The sequence below is a fragment of the Balaenoptera borealis genome (assembly GCF_965194805.1).
Source record: "Balaenoptera borealis genome assembly, chromosome: 20".
Taxonomy (NCBI): Eukaryota; Metazoa; Chordata; class Mammalia; order Artiodactyla; family Balaenopteridae; genus Balaenoptera; species Balaenoptera borealis.
The window spans coordinates 1,317,877-1,338,908 of NC_138879.1; the positions used below are offsets into that span (position 1 = coordinate 1,317,877).

Consider the following 21,032-nt stretch of genomic DNA (forward strand, 5'->3'; position numbering starts at 1 on the left):
TCCAGGAAATAACATGGGGAAATATCCTTTTTAATCCACTGAGAAAGATTCTTATAATCAAAAGAAATCTTATTACTCCAAAAGCTAAACTAAAACGTGAAAAAAACCCCAGCTGGCCTACCCTTACATCCTGCTTATTTTGCTTTATGTTAAATGGCGGAGGTAGACCAAAAGTGAGATACAAAATAGCTGATAGAAATGCTTAAACACTGAGAGTATTTAAGTTTTACCTAAAGGAAGGTGTGAAGAAGCCTGATTAGTCCATATTAAAGCAAATTAAATGTAAGTTGGGGGGCAGAAAGCCTAAGCTTTAGAGTCCACAGACCTGAGTCTGAGTACCAGCCCCACCACTTACATGACCTTGAGCGAGTTACCTGCTCTCTCAGGAATCCAGTTTCCTCATGTGTAAAATGGGGGAGTAGTATACTTACCTCATAGGACAGTTTTAAGTATTAAGTAACACAATGCCAGAAAAGTGCTTAGTACAGGGCCTAGGACACGGTAAAGCATTTAACAGCTGTTAGTTCTTATAGGAGCCTGTGAAATCTCAGTGGAGAAAGGAGAGGGGGAGCGAAGAATGAAAACTGTATGGAAGGAGCAAGAACTTATGGATTTTAAATTTATTTCTGGGTGTTCAAGAACGGATCAAATCTCCCTCCAAACTTTGGAGAGGGAAAGCGTTGCTGGGTATTTCCCCATGTAAGGACATGGAGGAGGTAGGGAGCAGACATCAGCTGGGGACAGCTGCCATGTGCTGTGGCCATCGTTCATAAATGAAAGGGCAGTGCAACACCAAAAAAGAAAAAGCCTAGAAAGGGTAGAATAACATAATACAAGATAGTCCACCCTTCTCATAAGAGTAGGATGACCTTACGTTACAGACATTTTGTTTGCCCGCCTCTAAATAATATAGCTATTTATATGCATATAAGTATGTGTTTATGTTTACATCTGCGAACTGGCATTTGAGAAACACTTGTCTCTAATCAAGTCAGTTCAGAGAAACAGAGTATTTGAAAATAAACATTATACAACAGAACTGTGGATGGACTTTTGCTGTTTTCCAGTGATAGTCTGCTGGAATCTCTAACTCATATCTCGGCTGAGGAGAGTGCCAGAAGCAAAGCTGCTTAACTGTTTATCAGATTTTTTTAAATCCCTCTCTCAAAAAAAAAAAAAAAAAAAAAAAAGTAATAAGATGAATGCATTAGTAATGTACCTAGGGCAGCATCAGGTTAAATTTGGAAAATATTTTAAATATTTTACTCCCTTAAAGGAAGTCACTTAACCTTTAAGATTTTATCAAGCTCTAGGACCTAGTAGACCATGCACTCTGAACGCTCACAGGCCCAGGACGGCACCCCTCCTGGGACGCTCGGTGTTCACCCTGATGGCAGCGGTGGCACCATCTCTGGGAACACTCCCAAATATAATTTCCATCAGAATCGCGTATTTGTTCTTTTTTATCTTAATAGTACATATTAACCTTGCCTTTTCATCTTTCATGTGGTTTTCCCCACTCATCTGACTTACCTGGTGGCCATTTTTCAAGAAAAATATTGCCATTTTTGCAGGAATGTAGGTAGCTGCGGAGAAATGCTAGCAGAGCCTGCCCATCGCCGAGGGACCGATGTCCCCCCGCGTGGCCCCCAAGCTCCCGCTGGCGCAGATCAGAGCCTGGGCTCATGCCCCGTGCCCATAATGCCCCCCTCCCTGCCACTCTTCAGGGTGGCCACCCAGAAGGCATGGGTGCCCCTTTTCCACTCATTTTCTAGGGATCTTCAGTGTTTGCCGAACCTTGCCATGCATGCCTTGTCTATTGTATTTTAAAGAAGAGTTTTATGAAAATCTCAAACTCTACTATGATCTAAAAAACAAGAGAGTTAAAAATGGAATCTTGACCTCTATTTAGAATCCTGTTATTTTTAAGACCTAATAAGACCACTGACATTTATGCAAAGTAGAAGTTGCTTAACAATATGATGAAATATTACAGCTTTCATTGGTTGGGTTGCTTACAGTATTAGCCCCAAATAACTTCCCCTTTGCTTCCCCAAATATTAATTTTTAATATCCATATGGAAATGTTCTTATCCACTTCTTTCTCTGAAGCTAATACAGGATAGACATTTAGTTGAGTGGTAGCATTTTGTCTTATGATTTTTAATATGATTCAATCAAACCCGGTGGCGTTTGATTATGATTGTACAGGTCAGTTTTTCTTTTTCTCAGAAACTTTTTACATTATTACTCTATGAAAAGACTAAATTATCTCAATATAATTTGCCAGGGAATTATTTTTTCTTATTTACTATGATTATAGTTCCAATACTTAAATATCTATTGAGTGCCAGTTGTGTGCCCTGAGCTAAGGAGAGAACAGTCTGTTGTCTTATACTCTAGGTCTACAGCCAAGACCTAATTCATCTAGTTAGTGTGATTATTTCTCAATCTTAAAGTAAACCTCAAATCTGCTTCCAGAATTATCCATATTTCAGCCACCTCTCTAAATCCGTCATATCTATCAGTCTATCAATTCATTTATCTATATGAGGTATTTCATCTGAAGTGTTTTGACACTCTCCCTATATCATCTTCATAAGTTTTAAAATATAACTTGCCAAAGATAATCTCATTATTTCCCCAAAGGAATTTCATTATTCCCGCAAAGAATGTTAAGGTTTCATTTTCTACACAAAAGCAAGCATGTTCTCCTCACCCATCATTCCTTCCAAAACCTGCATTTATTTATTTTTGATGTATGCTGTCATAAATCTTCTGAAAAGAAGAGATCCATGTCTTATGTCCTTGTGGTCATTTGAAGAGCCCCCAAATATTTTTTACCTTCAGTCTTGGTCAGTTAGAAGCGAATCTAAATCTTACTAATTTTTAAAGGCACGAAATTACTTTGTACCATAAAAATGCGCTGTGTAATCGTGGTGGTGGTATACGAATCTACACGTGATAAAATTGCGTGACAGAACTAAACACACACGTGCGCGCACACACACGTGCACACACACACACACACACACTGAACACATTACAGAATTAAACTCAACACTTCTACCACGTTTCAGTTTACTCAACTTGAAACACTGCAATAGTCATTGAAATAGTTATTTTTACTATTTGGCCCCATGTTCTTATAAAATATCACTCTTAAGATTCATGCTGGGCCAAGGAAATCTGGCTGTTTCTTATCTCCGGCTCCTCTTGCTCTGTGACTGTGAGTGAGCTGCTTATTCTGCGCCTCAGTTTTTGACATTTACTCTAAGAATTTAACCTTCCCTGTTTCATAGAAGGGCTATGAGAATTAACTGAATTGCAGCCAGAATGGAAACACTTAATCAAAATTCAGAAAACAGATGAAAATATCTTCATTCTCAGTCAATGAATCCCTCTTCCCATTGCAGAAGGTTCAAGTTTGCATTTTAAAATATTCATATATTTTGTCATTTATTTCACACTTGTTTTATATTTGGTTATTTACAAATTCTAAGTGTTAACCTTTGTTACAGTGAGTTTGCTCACTTCTCAAAGCTTAAATGTTCCTTTTTTGGGTAAATATGCTACTTATGTCAGTAGTAACAACTAATGTTTCTATAGCACTTGGCATCTGGAAGACTCCAGACACTTTCTATTTACTGCCTTATGATACTGTAATCTAGTTTTGTCATCAAATAATAGTTGAAAAACTGAGCTTCAAGGAACATATAGCACTAACTGGTCCAGTGTTTCTCACCAACCAGCCCTTCTCCTGTAGACCCAACAGCATAAAGTTCTAACCCAGGACGATGGTTGCTTCTTTTGTTAGAAGACACAACCATTTCCTGCTTTTGAAAGGTTATCACTATTGAATTTGAAAGGAAATGGGTACATCCAAACCAAAGGAAGAGCAGTGCTCTAAGTAAACCTATTAAAGAAAAGGTCCCTCATCCGATTTGCTTTGAGACCATGGAGGGAACCCAGTCATGGAGAGACCCGATTCTCAAATGTAGAGAATACTACGGGAGCCTCTGAAATGACTCGTTTGAACCAAAAATAAACTTTCATGGATATATATCAGTTAGGAAGAAAGCAACCTATTTAGAACTATATCATAATAAACTTCTCTTCAATACCAAAACTTTGTTTAAAGGGAAGACAAAGTAGTAGCTAGTTAAGAGGAACCGACTAGTACAGCAGTCGACCTGTCTGCAGGGTTCAAATCCTGCCTGTCTCCTGGTCACATGGCATCTTCAGCAACGTCACAGGTTGACCTCTTGCTCTGCCTCTGTCTCTCCATTTATAAAAGATGGGCAATGGCGGTGCTTGTCACACAGTAGTAACTGACACAGGAACTGAAGTGCTTAGCACAGTACACAAGCGTTAGTAAACACTCAAAAATCATTGTGTAGAATTAGGTAACTATGAACCATGAACTCTGTTCATGAGTTTCTTTGGTTATTAGAGTTCAAAGTATTATGAAAGGCAAAATAGTTTTTTTTCACTCTAACAAGTATGTTTCTCAGTAAAATAAATCCTGACACATTTCATATTTTTGAGATCACAGATGTTCTTTCCTCTGATGAGTAAACATTGTGGAATGTTATAGTGGGAACGGCTTCCAAGTATATTTGGTTCAGCAGTTGTTCACCATTCACAGTTTTATTATAGTCTTTTATTGTGTGGAATTTCATGCGTTAGTGTGTGTGATAACATTAATTGAAAATATTTAGTTTGTGGACTAGAGTTTTGCCAAATCCATTCTTTTGTGAAGCATAAATACATATAAAATAGAGGCCTCTCACTGAAGAATTTGAAGCTATAGCATGCTGTTTTCATTTTAGATCATAGCAGAGCTTCAGACGACCATCTCCTCTCTGAAAGAGGAGAGCAGCCAGCAGCGGTTCGCTGCAGAAGGGCAGCTCCAGGACGTTGTACAGAAGTTTGAAGATGAGAAGAAGCAGCTGATTAGAGATAATGACCGAGCAATCAAGGTAATCTGGAGACCCCAGTAAGCAGTGGTACCGGCTGCTTTAATGTGATTAGAAGGAGGGCGGATGGATGCAGGCGTCCGGCTTGCTCACACAGCCTGCAGTGATCCATCCCCTGGACTCTGCCTTTGACGCAGCCAGTGACTCAGGCTGCCTGCCCTCCAAAAGGTCACATGCCAGCGGAAAAAGTCATTTTGGGCAAGCTCAGTCCATTCACATTGAACAAATATTTGAAAAATACCCTGTCCTTTCTCTTGAGAACCACTTTGGAGCTGTCTCTTGAAATCAGAATGACTGTTTCAGCCCAGTACTGCTGGCTAATAAATTCAGAAGTCAGCTTCCAGTTTACATTCTATTCTCTGCCCACATCCTTTCATTATGGATTCGCATAATGAGAAAGAACCTGTTTGAGGTTTGGAATGCCAACCATCTGATGTGCTTTGACACCGTACTGTGTTGCTGCTGAGAACCTAGGTTGTTTCCAAATGGCTTCAGAGGATCACACCTTTAATAGCAACAGAAAATCCCCTGGACCCTGATTCTTTTTTTTTTTTTTTTTTAATTTTATTTATTTATTTATTTATTTATTTATGGCTGTGTTGGGTCTTCGTTTCTGTGCGAGGGCTTTCTCCAGTTGCGGCAAGTGGGGGCCACTCTTCATCGCGGTGCGCGGACCTCTCACTATCGCGGCCTCTCTTGTTGCGGAGCACAGGCTCCAGACACGCAGGCTCAGCAATTGTGGCTCACGGGCCTAGTTGCTCCGCGGCATGTGGGATCTTCCCAGACCAGGGCTCGAACCCGTGTCCCCTGCATTAGCAGGCAGATTCTCAACCACTGCGCCACCAGGGAAGCCCCCTGATTCTTTAGGTGATAGGCAGTTAGATCTCAAAGTAGTTTCTTCTTGGCTTCATAGCAGTGAATATTTTTGTAAGTGTCTACATCATGCTGTGTTTAATCTGTGAGGATAAGCATCTGGAAACCTTTATAAATAAGATTTAAAAGAGAACAAAACATTTTTTAAAGAATTCCCAGTAAAAGATTATTTTTCAGTGATTTTACTTTGTTATAACAATGCTTGAAGTATGTAATCATACAAAGCAAAGAAAAATAAAAGAGACATTTGGGTCACTGCCTTTTTCTGCCTAATCCCTCCATCTTTCTTTTCTGTAGCCTATTGTAGGCAATCTGAGTAAGTTAGGGAGAAGTCAGTGTTAATGTCAGTTGCTTTGTTGTATATACCCTTTAAGCCTGGACAGCACTGAATAGAAGAGAAACCTTAAGACATGGACCGAACCTTAGAGGCCAGTATATCCAGCCTCCTCACTTTAGAGGTGAGGACTTGTTTTGTTGTTAATGAGATTTTCCCTGTATTTTTCCATCTGTGAGCGTCTTCTCCCCCTACGTGTGATGAGACAAAAACAGATGTTTCTTTTTCGTATTCTGGTAATTTTAACAAATCTTTGAAACTCTTCATTTATAGATGCAGAGGAAGTACTCATTGATCTGTAGAACTGTTTTGCTTTGCATGAACTGAGCTGACAACTTTATTTAAATTCTTTTGCTATATAAAAATTTCATTTTAAGTGAGTTTCTTTTCCACTTGATACCCAAATACCAAGTGGTAGGTAACTTCCACATTTTAAATAAGTAATTGAATCCTAATATATGCCAAAGGGGAACATTCATTTACTTCATAACAACAGAGTTTCCAGTACTGTTTCTTAAAGATTAAAACATCTTGAAAGAAATGTAATTAGTATAACTGCCTATTTTTAATTAATTTTTTTGCAGTTTTAATCCATTCACCTGTTAAAAGGGAAAAACATTCTGACCCTAATTTCCAACAGACTGTCAAATCATAAAGACTGAAGTTGAAGTTAAAAGATGGCAGTATATATATATGTACATATATATATTTATATTATATTTATGACATATAATGACCAAAACATAGGTACCTGAAAATAATTAAAATCACAATGTAGATAAGACATAGTTAAGTTTTGATTCACTCACGTAGATTATGGATAAAGTGAATGACTTTTTCTTTTACTAACCTATATCAGATAGTTAATGTATTAGGACTTGTTGCCTTGCACGTTTTTTTTTAGGCTATGTCACAAAAAATAATAGGAATAATAGCTGATATTTCTTCAACAAGTAGTATGTACCAGGCTCTTTACCAAACATTTTCATTCACCTCACGTTCCATTGTCTCATTTAAGCTTTATGAGTAATCTTTATGAGTAAGAGTGTTTCTATCATCCCCATCTTACAGATGGAAAAACTGAGGCTCTGGGGTGAAGTAACCAGCCAGAGATCAGATGGCCAGATAACTGGCAGAGCCAGGTTCAAGTCACGGTCTTCTGACCTGACAGCCTCAGCTATTAACTATTACACCAGACCCCTGCATCTACATTGTCTGTGAAAGTGAATCAGTGACCAAGTGCATAACCAAGTCAGGGTGTCGTCACTCTGATTCCCTGTCTGCCTGAATGATGACAGCACTTTTGCAACAGTTGTTTGATCTGGACATTCTAATTGTGTTTGAGTGTTTTGTACACGCAGATACATGGAGGGATAGAGATACTCAGAGAGAGACAGAGTCACCACGAGGCTTGTATTTGGTTTTCTGAGACCAAGTACATTTGCCTGCATGTACATTCAAGTAAGCTCGTATGGACCTCGTACTTTGTAGTATTACGTCTTACTGTGTTTAAGTATTCACTATAAGAACAGTGTGCGTGCTCACTATGAAGTGTGCCTCACCCCACTTTCTGGGTGGAGAACAGAGGGCACAGAAGGCCCCGCGCTCGCTCGGCCAGGGCCTCAGAGTGTCCCGTGGGTAAGGAGGCCTTTCACGAACGTCAGTCTTCAGAGAAAATGGAGGTATCGAGGAGGCCGCTGGAACCCAATTAAAGGGCCACCAGTCTGGGGTAGTGTAACACGATAAAACAGTTCTGGAGAATAATTTGGCAATACCTACCATTATTACATTGCCCGAGAGACGTGCCTAGGCTTTGACCCATTTCCAGAATTTGCCCTATGTGGCAGTTAAAGACTCGCCCTGAGCTTTAGCTAGCCAGAAAGATGCTCATTCTCGCACTCACTCATTTATCTCTTAACTGTTCGTTGATCTCCCGTCATGTGAAAGGCGTCCACAGCTCCGGCATTTTTGGTCTCCTTGCTATACTTCCTTTTCCACCGTAGCACATCAGCTGAAAACTAAGCAATATTGAAAGCGATGTTGGAGAAGGATATTTAAGGATCTTGAAGATGTTCGCAAGATAGTTGTCAATGAAAATGCAGTTTACAAAACAGTAGGTACATATGAGGTCATCTTTGCCCAAAAAAAGTGCATATAAAGAGAAAAAAAGACTGGAATTACATATCAAAATTTTACTAGTGGTTATCTCTGAGTGGTGGAATTTGTGGTAATTTTCTTCTTTTATCTTAGCTCTATACTTTAAGTTATAACAACAAAAAGTGTTTGGTAAAAAAGGAAGCGCCTTAGCCCAGAGGAACCCAGTGGTCATAAGGCAGTCATGCAGCCGAGACTCACAGCAGGCACGAGCCTTGTGGCTAAGAAGCGAGGCCCCTCGCAGAATGGAATTCCTGGAGTGCAGAAGGAGGTAGAGCAATAGAAGTGCAGTCACACGAGCAGATCTTTCATGCTGTCGTACACCCCATCTCGAGAGCAAAAAATCTTCATCACTTATTTACTGCTTTAGTCCACTCCTCACCTTCAGACTCAAGCTTCTAAAAAGAGCTATCTCTACTGTAGAACAAGCCACCCCAAAACTTGGTAGTTTAAAGCCACAGCTGTGTTACGTGCCCACGATCCTTTGGACCAGAGATATGGGCGGGGTCGGGCTGGGTGGGTCTTCTGCTCCATGTGTGGCATTGGGGCTTGGGGGCCTCGTCAGCATACATTCTCCAGGAAGCTTGGCTGGGGCTGCGGCATCCAGGGTGGGTCCAGACCCCCCATGTCTCCTCGTTCTCTGGGCAGTCAGACCTTGTACGTGGAAGCCGCTGTCTAAGAGTGGGGTTCAAGTAGGTGAAGGCAGACCTGCGCTTCCCTTACGGCTACCGTAGGAGACTCACGGTGGCACTTCCACCGCATTCTATTGGTCAAGCCAGGTCCCAGCCCCGAACCAGGGGGAGGGGAGATGGTGGCCACCTCTCAGAGGGGGGAGGGGAAGAGGTTGGGAGGCCACGTAGATCCCAGCAGTGGTCTGTGCTCAGCGTCCAGCTCCTTCTCCCCTTGCCCGTCACCTGCACAGAATAGTACAGGGAAAACCTGTGTCTGTATCCCTACCACCCAGAATCAACATTGGTCATTAACATCAGGACATATTTTTTAAGAAAATCTACTCTATTTTTGTAAAAAAATGGATAATTGGATATACTCGTAAATAATTCAAAATGCAGGGAGCCAGAAAGGTAAAAATATTTAAAGTCACCACGGGTTTCATCACCCAGAAATAGCCATCTTGGCATTAAGATGAACATCATTTCAGATATCCGACTACATATAAGGAGAAAAGAGAAGGAAAGCCAGAGAGACGTACAGAATGGGTAAATACTCTAGATCCGGTATTTTTTTAGTTTTAGAAAAATCTCAAGTTAATTTTACTTAAATTCAGCTGATGAAAGAAGCTAGACTAAAACAGGAGGAATTGTTAAACTTTTGGGCAGAATTTGATTTGGGGCTGAAAGCTGAGTAGATTAGAATACTCACAGTTGCTCCCATTACCCCTCCTCACCACCTCCTGCCTGGGGTTGTGTTGTATCTTTACAGCGTCTGGGTTTACGATATTCACAATTTGTCTTTAACCATAACCCTTAGTTTAATACCCATGCTATCTTTAAAGGGCATGGTGCTTACCACTAGGCCTTTTATACCCCAGCCTTTTGCACTTCCATTCCCGAAGTTTTTACTTTGATGTGGTTCTTAACTGGCTGGATTTCATGGTCAAGTAGTTCCTTCAAGATTCACGGTACTACCTTCCCTGAGTTTTTCCATGTTTAAGAATGTCTGCCAATGACCTTTATGTTTGAATGACATGTTAGATGGCACAATATACTTGTTTTCATTTTTTCCCCTGAGAACTTATATGTTGCTCATCTAGCAGTTAACATTGCTATGGAGAAGGCTGGGCAAGGTTTGAGCTTTCCCCCATGTCAATGATTTGCATTTTCTGGGGGATTGCTGGAGCAGTCTTTCCTTATCTGTTAAGTTTAATAGATTAACCAGGATACATTCAGCAGTTAACCAGGACCCCTCTAAACGTTCAACGTCCCATATCAAATGTTTCTGAAACACAGCTCATCTCCCCTGCATCAGTAACACTCATTTGTAGTGTCTCTGCATTTTCTGGAACCCGAGGGAAGGAGAGGGCGAGCTGGAGTAGAGGCGTGCCTGCAGTCTGGTTGGGCTGACTGTTCAGTTGCTGAGTTTGCACTACCTTAATGGGGGGCGGGGGGGCATCATAGAATCCATTGGGGGTTGAATTATCCCAACTTGGTGTGTCTTCCTGAAGGCTGGACACCTTCACTTTCCTCAGAGGTAGACAGCCCTGACTTCTACCTGTTTTCCCACCCATCCCACAGCCAGAAGAGGAGAAAACTGAGGCTACCCACACAGTGTCCTTGTCTTCAAAGTTGGTGGTATTAGTGGGAAGTCCTGGGGCTTTGTTAACCCTAACAAAGTAACAATTTGGGGACATGGGCAGATTCTGAAGTCAAGTCACTGAAACACTGTAGTGTCTCCAGAGTCATGTTTGTTTCCTTCACCACAAGCCCTTGAGGGTTTTTTCCTATAATGTCCACCTTACTACCCTATCTCAGTGCCTTAGTGCTTTTCTGCTCATTTTTACTCGTATTTACTCACTTCATTTGGTGTTGGGAGAGGGAAATTCAGTCTCCTGTGTGATCTTAGAAGCCTGTTTGACTCCTCAGTAACATTTAACGAGGAACCTGTGTTAGTCAGCACTTGCCACAATGCTGTGTAACAAACAATCCCCCAAGTTCAGTGACTTGTCATAACAAATATTTGTTTTTCTTAAAACATATCTATGGATCATTAGTGTGCTTTGACTCCAGGCTTTAGATTGGGCTCAGGCCTACGCTACTCGTCTGTACAGTCTCCGTCTCCTTGGACTAGTAGCTGCCTGGGTGTCCTCAGGGTGGGTTACAGGAGGGCAAAAAATGAGCAGGAAAAACGTCCCTGCAGCCTCAGCTTCATTTCCATCCACATCACTGGGGCAGGGAAATCATACACTCTCTCTAGTCTGGGACCATGAGCATCTATGAACAGTGACTTAATCTGCCACATAAACAGGCTCTAAAAACTGCCTTAGCTCCATGGCACTGCTTTCCCAGTTCATCAACCATCCTGAAACCATTTCTCCCATCCCCCATCTCCTCTTCCTCTTTTTGACACTCAAATATTGGTGTTAAGCAAAGCCTCTTCTGTTTTCTTTGTATCTGCTGTCCCTGGACAATCCCAGCCCCTCATGCAAACTTCCATGCAAATGAATTTTGAATCTCCACCTCCACCCAGACTTTTTCTGAGCTCTCAATCCACATTTTTTTTTTAACAGGATGGAAATTTTATTTTATTTTTATTTATTTATTTATTTATTTATGGCTGCATTGGGTCTTCATTGCTGCACGCGGGCTTTCTCTAGTTGCAGTGAGCGGGGGCTACTCTTCGTTGTGGTGCCCGGGTTTCTCATTGCAGTGGCTTCTCTTGTTGCAGAGCACGGGCTCTAGGCACACAGGCTTCAGTAGTTGTGGCGTGTGGGCTCAGTAGTTGTGGCTCACGGGCTCTAGAGCACAGGCTCAGTGGTTGTAGCGCGTGGGCTTAGTTGCTCCGCAGCATGTGGGATCTTCCCAGACCAGGGAACCTGTGTCCCCTGCATTGGCAGGTGGTCAATCCACATTTTTAAGTATTGTTGCACAGTTTCACTTGGATGACCCTCAGGCTGTTCAAAGTAGATACACCATAAACTGACTCTATCTTCCTTCCACTCTTCTCTCACCCCAACCTGTTCTTCTTGTACTGATTATAAGAATTAAAGTACCACCATCATCCACTTAGTCACTCAAGTCAGATTCTGGAAGCCCCCTTGAATGAATTCTTTGCCTCCCTTCCCTCCCCAAGGTCAGTTCCTAGAATAACGTCTGCATATTTCCAAATGCACACCCCATCCCCCAATCGCTAGCTCCTACCTTCTTAGACCTTCACATCTTTGACTTTGCCTGTTACAATCCCTTTTTTGTAGAATCACTGCCAATAGCTTGCCCCTCTCAAATCTGTCCCTCAAACTGTTGATAAAGTGACCTTTCTTTTTTTTTATTTATTTTTTATTTTTTTGCTGCATCAGGTCTTAGCTGTGGCACGTGGGCTCTTAGTTGCGGCACGCGGGCTCTTAGTCGTGGTGCGTGGGCTTCTCTCTAGTTGTGGCGTGCAAGCGTCTCTCTAGTTGTGGCATGCAAGCTTCTCTCTAGTTGTGGTGCGTGGGCTCCAGGGCGCGTGGGCTCTGTAGTTTGCAGCATGCAGGCTCTCTTGTTGAGGAGCGCGAGCTCAGTAGTTGTGGCACACGGGCTTAGTTGCCCCACGGCATGTGGGATCTTAGTTCCCTGACCAGGGATCTAACCCGCGTCCCCTGCGTTGGAAGATGGATTCCTTCCCACTGGACCACCAGGGAAGTCCCATAAAGGGACCTTTCGAAAACACAAATATGAGTATGTGGTTTGCTTCTTAAAATCCGTCGGTGGCTTTCCATTGCCCACGGGATGAAGTCTACCCTTGTAGCATGGCATATGAAACACTTCACCACCTAAACCAGTGGTTCTCAAGGTGTTGTCCTCAGACCCCTGACCCCTGTGGGCCCCTGAGATCTTTTCGGGGGCTCCGCAAGGTCAAAACTACTTTCATAATAGGACAAAGACATCAGATGCCTTTTTCACTGTGTTCACATTTGCACTGATGGTATAAACGCAGTGGAGGATAAAACTGCTGGTGTTTCATCATGAGACATGGCATTGACACTGAACTGTATGAACCTAAACATATATTTTAAAAATAAAAGTAACTCTTTTTCCAAAGCAAGAAAAAACTACTGTATGTAGTCGTTTTCTTCACCACCACATACTTGTGCTTTAAAAAAAACTGAAATAAAGAGTATTAATTTTATTAAATCTCAATCCCTGAGAACACATCTTCTAACATTAATAGGAAGTACACATAAAGCACTCCTGCTGCATACTGAAGTAGGATGGTTTTCTTGAGGAGAAGCAGCTCTGCATTTGTTTGAGTGTGAGCTGAACTCTAGTCACTTGGAAAGAACGATTGACAGGCAAACGACGCATATTCTGTTCTGACTACCTGGCAGAGGTTTTCTTGAAAATGAAGGAAGTGAGTCTGACACTTCAAGGACAGCAACTGCCTATATTGTTGCTAATGATAAAATTTGAGCTTTCAAGCAAAAATTAGGAACTTGGAAAACTTATACCATCACTGCAAGCTTGACAGCTTCCCAGTACTTGAAGACTTTTCCGACAAGATCAGTGGTATTACTAATGATGTGCACGGGAAGAAACAGGAAAGAATTAATGAAGTGTATCAACATTTGGAAGATTTTTATAACTCTCTGAACCAGTGTTTTCCAAATCACTGTTGTTACAAAATCACGCATAGGTGAAAGACCCATTCAAAAAACAAAGTGGACCAGTGGATTTTAATGTTAACAGTACACAAAGTTTACTGATAGAGTTTCAGATTCCGCATGGCAGCTAACATTTTTAAGAAACTACCGCTTGTCAATTTTTGATGTAGTCACAAGGAATACCCACAGTCATCTGAAAGGTTACTAAACTACCCCTCCCTTTTCAACCGCTTACCCGTGTGAGACTAGATTGTCTTCCTATACTTCAGCCAAAGCAACATCTCGTAAGAGACTGAATGCAGAAGCAGAGATGAGAACCTAGCTCCTTCTGCTGAGCCAGGCGTTGAGATTTGCAAAAGTATAAACCATAGCCACACTCCTCACTAGTTTTTTCTTGCTTTGGAAAAAGAGTTACTTTTATTTTAAAAATATATGTTTAGGTTCATACATAATGGGTTTATTACTGGTGTTTTTAAATGAATTAATAAATGTTTTAATAGTTAATTTTAATTTCTAATATAGGGAATATCAGTAGATATAACCCACATAAACAAAACCTCTTCGGGGTTCTTGATTTTTTAAGGGTGTAAAGGGGTCCAGAGACCCATAACTTTGAGAACCACTTGTCTAGATGTGGCCCTTCTCTCCACTGTATCAACAGCCAGCCCTCAACCTTCACGCTCTCTGTGATCACACGAGCTCCGTGTAGAGTCCTTTCTCTTAAGGTTTCAATGTCATCTTTCTGTGAGGTGTCTGAGTGAGAAGCCCATGCCAGCCTTGCCCCTTCCTCTAGTGAAGTTTTCGCTGCACTGTAATGGTGGTCCCCAACCCCTTATCCAAAACCTAGAATGTGTTTTGCAAATCAGCATCTGCAGGTCTAGGGAGGTGGTGTACTGCTTGTCTTTATCTCCAGGTGGGTCTGGGACAACACGCTGCACCCAGACTCGTGTGCAGAGTGATGCATATGAATCCCCCAAACGGGACAGATAGGAACTCTGAACACCCTCACAGCGTCAGTCAGGTTTTGTTGCTGCACAAGTTAACCGCAGCCTTTCAAAAACCATTCATGGTTTGAAGAGGGTTTGGGGGCAAAGGGGAGACTGTGACCTGTACTTGATTCCTTCTCTTTATCACCAAGTAGACTCTAAGCCTCTTGAGAGCAAACACTTATTGAAGTTCATGGCTTAGTGGAAGTTCTAGAAATATACTGAATGATGAGTAACTGAATGATGTTACCACATAAATCAAGGCTCTGGAAACTTTATTAAACTTTATTAAACTTAATCATGTCACTTTATTCTCATTTAATTGATGGCAGCAAGCTTGTAAATGTTTTGTGATGCTATAGCAGATATGCAAAAATAACTAGATTTGTGGTAACAGTAACATGTTTTGCCCAATAGGCAGATCCTAATAAAATACCCTACACCTTGTTTACACACAATTTCTGTACTCCAGCACTCCAGGGGGAGGTCCCACCAGGCTGTACCCCAAAGCCAAGTCATCTGCTCGGCAGTGAGCGCTCTCCGCTGAACTCACAGAAGTTCATGGGGGGGAAACTGATAGAAATAGTTGTATGGAAAGACCGGGGAACATTCCTCTGGCATCATGCCCCACCACGGCTAAGCCCTTTCTTTGAAGCTGGTGTATTGAAAGTTCCTCACTGTGAAGCCAGATGTCCGAGCAGAGATTTCATATCAAGGAGAAATGTCATCAAATTTTTGCTTGCAGGCCCAGAAAAGAGATTCTAAAGCACGGATGCTCCTCTCCCTTGGCCACTGACTAGAGTTCACGAGAAAAGGTCGGCTGCCAGTAGGACATCTAGAAATCTGGTCTGTGTTACCCGAAGGGCTTGAGGGAGGGAAAAAAGAACATTTCATAAGATTGGGCAATTCTCACTGTGCTAAAAGCTTACAGGAATCCATTTCTCAAAGAATAAAATTACAGACCTCATTGTGGGGTTTCAGGAGCGTTGGGAAACAGAGAAAGCTCAGTGCCTAGCATCACATGGCTTTGTTTGGGACCCGCTCGCTCGTTATTTAATTGTCGTCTCCCCTGCCTGCACGTCCTAAGGGCGTGGAGGGCGCAGAATCGGAATGAATAACGCTAAGAAGAGAGGTGTATTTCCCATCCCACCCAAGAAGGCTTGCCTGCTCACTCAGAAAGGAAGACAGCCATTCAGTCACGGCAGCATAAAGCATGAGGGCCATTGTCCAGGAAGGGCACTGCAGAAGACGGGCTTGGATACAGTGAGGCAGTGAGCTATGGCCCTGCTGCTGGAGCAAGGAGGCGCGATGGCAGCGCGTGAGCGGAGAGGACAGGCACGGTCCCCCCAAGCGCTCGACCCCCGCCTTTCCTCCAGGTCTGCTCTCTGGCAGACTTTTGTTGTATTTCAAGACTAGTTGAAGATGATTTGTTCAGTGGGAAAAAACCTTCAAGCACTATGAAAAATGTTTTTAGCCCCTGGGACCCTGCCTGTGTGTACTAAGGAATCGAGTAGGGCTGGCTGGCTGAGTGCGTGACTGACCGCGAGTGACTGCAGGAGCCCAGGTGAGACGGGTTCTTCCCCGCCCTGGCGGCGTGGGCGGTACCCTCTGCAAGAGCGGAGTCGTTAAGCGACTCTACACGGTTAATTCAGTTACTGCCCCGTCCAAAATACGAATTGCTGTGGCTAATCAGACACTGGAATATAGATGTATCATTCAGGTTTTTTAATGTATAAAAAATTAGCAAATAACTATTTGGAAATATTTTCATCTTTAATAATTCCGAACTGTATCAGAAGCTATTTCAATGTCAGTATGATGGACTGAAATATATAATTTCATCATTATGTAGGCAGCAACAACTAAAATGACTGAATGATTACCATGTATACATATGTGTTTATACAGGTAATTGTATATATTTACATACATGTGTATATTCAGAAGCGCTGGGTTATATAGGATCCTAATTATTGGAAGACTTGATAATGATTTTAATATATTAAGCTAATTTTATTTTAAAAATTTGGCAATGTCTCACCACAAATGGCTGCTTCACTCTGGCAGAAGCTGAGCTTCTGTTCAGTGTCTGGTGACTCAGCCAGCCTCTCTGTCACCACTTCCCAGTACTGGAGTGCGTGCCTTTTCCTTCCAGCTACCATGACATTACCCCTTGCTTCCCAGGGTTTCCTGGGAAAGGATTCCACTCCCTGCTCCTGTCTTCCTAGGCTCCATCCCCCAGCCTCAGCGCTGGTGACAGCATCAGCCAGTTGGTATGCTGGCTTGAAGGAGCCGACTGGTACGTTGTCAGGAGTGCTGCCAGCTGGAGCACGTGCACCGTGGAAATCGGGGCACACTGCTGCACATGCTTCTTGAGAGCCAGCTTTTCCCAGCGTTATTAAACTTTCACCAGCCTTCAGCTGCCCATGGTCCCCTCCCCCCGCTTCCCTGATGAAGCTCCCTTCCAGCTCTGGTCCCCCTGGTCATGAGGACCGTCTGCCTTCGCAGTACAAGGGGTGTAAGGACAGATGGCTGGATGGACGGCGTTTCACCACCCTTCCTGGTACGCTTTCTAGCTACCCGCCAACCTCGTGCTCTGCTTTTTCTGATGCGTATGAGTCAACTCTACCAAATGTCCCTTTAAAGGCCCTTTTCTAATCCCAATGCCACAGTCTTTGAAGTAGCCTGCTAACTCTTGTCTAAATTGGGCGGTGTTTTCCCACTTCTAATCATCCTCCAACTCCATGCGGCATTTGACCGAATTGACCAACAACTTTCCTTCTAGAGCAAGGCTTGGAAAACTTTTTCTGTAAAAGGGCTGGATAGTAAATATTCTAGGTTTTGGGGGCCATACGGTCTCTGTCACAATTACCCAGCTCTTGCTGTTGTGGTGTGAAAGCAGCCTTAGACAGTCAGTCAACAAGTGGGCGAGGCTATGTCCCAATAAAACTTTATTTAGGAAGACAGGCCAGGTGGCAGATATGGCCCACTGGCCACTGTTTGCTCACCCCTGCTCTAGAAACGCACTCTTCTCTTGGCCTGTCTCCTCTGCTGGTCTCTCTCCCTCCTCGTGGGTGTCCTCAAGCCCGTGTCCTGGGCTTTGCTTCTCCTTTTCCCTGCACAGTGAGCTCATCTCCCCTGTGACTTGAGCTGTCACTTCTATAGAGATGCTTCCCAGAACCCTTGCCTGATTCCTGGTTGGGCCGCGTATCTCCCACTGCCTGTAAATCGTCTTCTTTTGGAGAAGGCACCACTATTTCACACTCAGTAATTGCAACATGAAATTAGCATCTTCCCTTCCAAATTGGCTCTTCTTTCCAGTCTATCAGGGTTACCCCCAGTCTTTCTGTTTCCTGTTAGAAACTTTGGGTTCGTCTTTGTCCTTTCTTTCCTTCATCCCCGTTTATCTCAAGTGTATCACCAGAGTCCTAAAATGTATTTCTTATTCTTCTGATAGGACCCTGTTCAGAGCCCTTCTCAACTTGCGATTGATTTAAAACAGTCTCCCTCAGCTGGTGTCCCTGCCAAAAGCTCTCAGCTCCGGTCCAGCATGAAGAACTCTGCCAGAGAAATCTTAAATCACTGATTTCCCTGCCTTACAAAGAGTGCTTAGAAATCAATACGAAAATACTAACCAGCCAGTGGACCAAAAGAGCAAAGGATATGAACACAGAACTCACAGACAGAAAGTAATAAAGTTAAAAATGTAAATCGAAACTGCAGAGTTTTGAAGGGCCTGGCTGCCACTTGATGGGCATAAATTTTGAACCTGAAAAAATAGCCAGTGATGCAGCAGCGTTACTGGAAGTTTAAATCAGTGCAGCCTCTTTGGAGGTCAGTGTGGGGGAATGTACTGCCATTTCAAGTGCACATAACCTTTGAACCTTTGGTTCCACTCATAGGAATGTGTTCCGTGGATATAGTTGCCAGGCTCTACAATATCTTTGTAGCACTATTTGAGCAAAAAGCTAGGGAAAAATAAATTATGGTACATGCAAGCAATGAAATAGTATGAGGCCATTTTAAAAGAATGAAGTAGACCTCTCTGTGAAAGTGAGACAAGATTGCCGACATTAGTAAGTGAAAAGAATGCAGAACGCTGTGTACATTTAAAGTTGCCTGAATGCATCTCAGAAATGGGTAACTGGTTATTTTAGAGCAATAGGACTTTTTATTTTTCATTTTATGTCTTTTGATGATGTTTTCATTTCTTACAATGTCATATTACTAAACTGAATTTAAAGGATCTCTTTTAATGACAAGGTCAATCTCTTGTGCCCGGCTTTCAAAGCCCATCCAGGTTTCTCGGTATTCCTCAGCATGTACGTTCTGTTCTAGCCAAGCTGGACTTCTCGCTGTCCTCACGTTCACGGCAGTGCCGCGTCCTGCCTTCACCCGTGCTCACTGCAGCCTCTTGGTCTGTCCTCAGCCTTGTTGAGGTTGCCAAGGCCATCTCAGGGTCCTCCCTGCCTCCTCTGGGAAGTTTTTCTGACTGCCCCGGTCCCTGGGGAACCTTATACTTTCATGAGGTTCTGTCATTAATGCTTAGTGATCCTCTTCTTGTTTCTGCTTTCTGCATAGCACCCACAGTACTGGGCACCCAAAAATAAAGACTTAGTTGACTTAAAGCATATAATCTCGAATTATTATATGCTAAATTTTATGTCTATTATTGTATTTTAAGGCAGCTTTAAGCACATCAGCACCAACCCTCCAGTTAAAAGAAGTAGGGATCCACACACACACATACACACACACACACATACACACACAAATACACACACACACATACACACACACACACACACACATACACATACACACACATACACATACACACACACACACAGTCTGCAATCAAATGCCTAAGCCTTTGGGTTAGCAAACTCCTCTCTGAAGATGAGAGATCCTTGATGTGTTAACACATTCAACCACTTGAAGAAGTTCCTGCTCTAATGTGAAATTGTTTCATCACAGACTTTCTTCCCGACAATTAGATGAGCTCATCTCACTTGAAGGACGAGGAAGGACTTAGCATCTAGAGCAGGAAGTGGGGAGGGGGGACATAGACGGTAATTTAGGGGCCTGAGGAGTAGAGCTGGTGGTGTCTTCAGGGGTGGGCCCAGCAGCTTCAAGGTTGGGCCACCGTGGAAGAGGGGGAGTGATTCATATGTATTTGTGACTGTGGTTTACATGATCCTACACTGACACGTACAGGCTGAGATACAGGTGCCCTTTTAAAAAAGGAAATGGAATGTGTGCATATATGTGTGTGTGTGTATTTGTGTATGTCTGTGTATATATACTTTTCAAGAAAATATAGAATGCGTATATGTGCATAGCTACATATACATATATTTTCCAACAGTTATACATTCTTAGAAAAAAGTGAAGCTATGAATACACAGTTGTATTATCATAACTGATTCTGCATAAATATGCCTTGTAAATCATGGGAAAATTTTAAGACAGGCCTTGCTTACTTTGCTTTACATTTATATAGTGTTATTTTTAGGGAATTTGTTGCATTAAAGAAATAAAACAGAGAGTTAACTTATAGCTTTACACAGACTTTTTGAGGAACTAAATCAAATCAATAAATTAATGAAGATAAACCTAGTTTTTATACATAGATTATATTTTCCAAATGCATATAATTGGAAAAAATTCATGTGATGCTGTCATGCCATCAAAAAAGACCAAAATGTCATTTCCAGGGATGTCAATAGGAGTCTTTTGCTATCATAGCAGCAGTAGTAGCAGCTGAAACTAGAGATTTGGAGCGAAGAGATCTGGGGTGGTTGGTGGGTTACAGGAATGCTTTAATGTTGGAAGCACAGAGGAAAGAGTAGAATTAAAAACAAAGACACAGCCCCCATTTTTTTTGAGAGGCAAGACCCTTTTGCTTTTATGTTTCTGTCACTTGCTCCAGGATCCTTCAGAAAGCCCTCTAACCACCTAAATAAATATTCATATGGCTGCTCAACATCTCATTAATAAACCAAGATTTGGTGGTAAAATATTTCAGAGTAACATATGATTTGCATCTCACCCTTGTTTAACTTTAAATCTCAAGCAATTAATAAATTAGACTCGAGAGGTTTTTAAGAAGTAACATCTTACATGCACCACAAATTGCATTATTTTTATGTGTAAATAATGATGAAAGGAGAGATTGTTCCTTTGATGTGTATAAACTACACTGTAAAATATGCAGAGAACATTCTTGAGTTTAGTTGCAGCCAAAACAAATAGACTAGTTCATAAAACAAAGCAGCAGCATTCTTAGAAACAAGCATTACTTTTTCTTTTCTTCCCAATTGCTCTTTTTCCATCTTATATTCTTGCCATTCCTTGGGGCAGATTCATTCCAAGTTCAAAAGCGATGCTAG

The 21,032-nt window shown here is 42.2% G+C and overlaps 1 protein-coding gene across 21 annotated transcripts in view; it reads left to right on the forward strand.

Annotated features, from left to right (window-relative positions):
• The window catches only part of CEP112 (centrosomal protein 112), a 413,727-nt gene that overhangs the window by 322,090 nt on the left and 70,605 nt on the right, over nt 1-21,032 (forward strand). For 19 of the 21 annotated variants that reach the window (XM_082370414.1, XM_082370412.1, XM_082370420.1 and 16 more), the window contains one exon: nt 4,833-4,982. The exons of 1 other annotated variant lie outside the window; for it this stretch is intronic. In XM_082370414.1, the coding sequence (XP_082226540.1) occupies nt 4,833-4,982 (150 nt within the window). Of the gene's footprint in view, nt 1-4,832; nt 4,983-18,097; nt 18,325-21,032 lie in introns of those variants that run through there. One more of the 21 variants, XM_082370410.1, reaches the window with a different exon arrangement.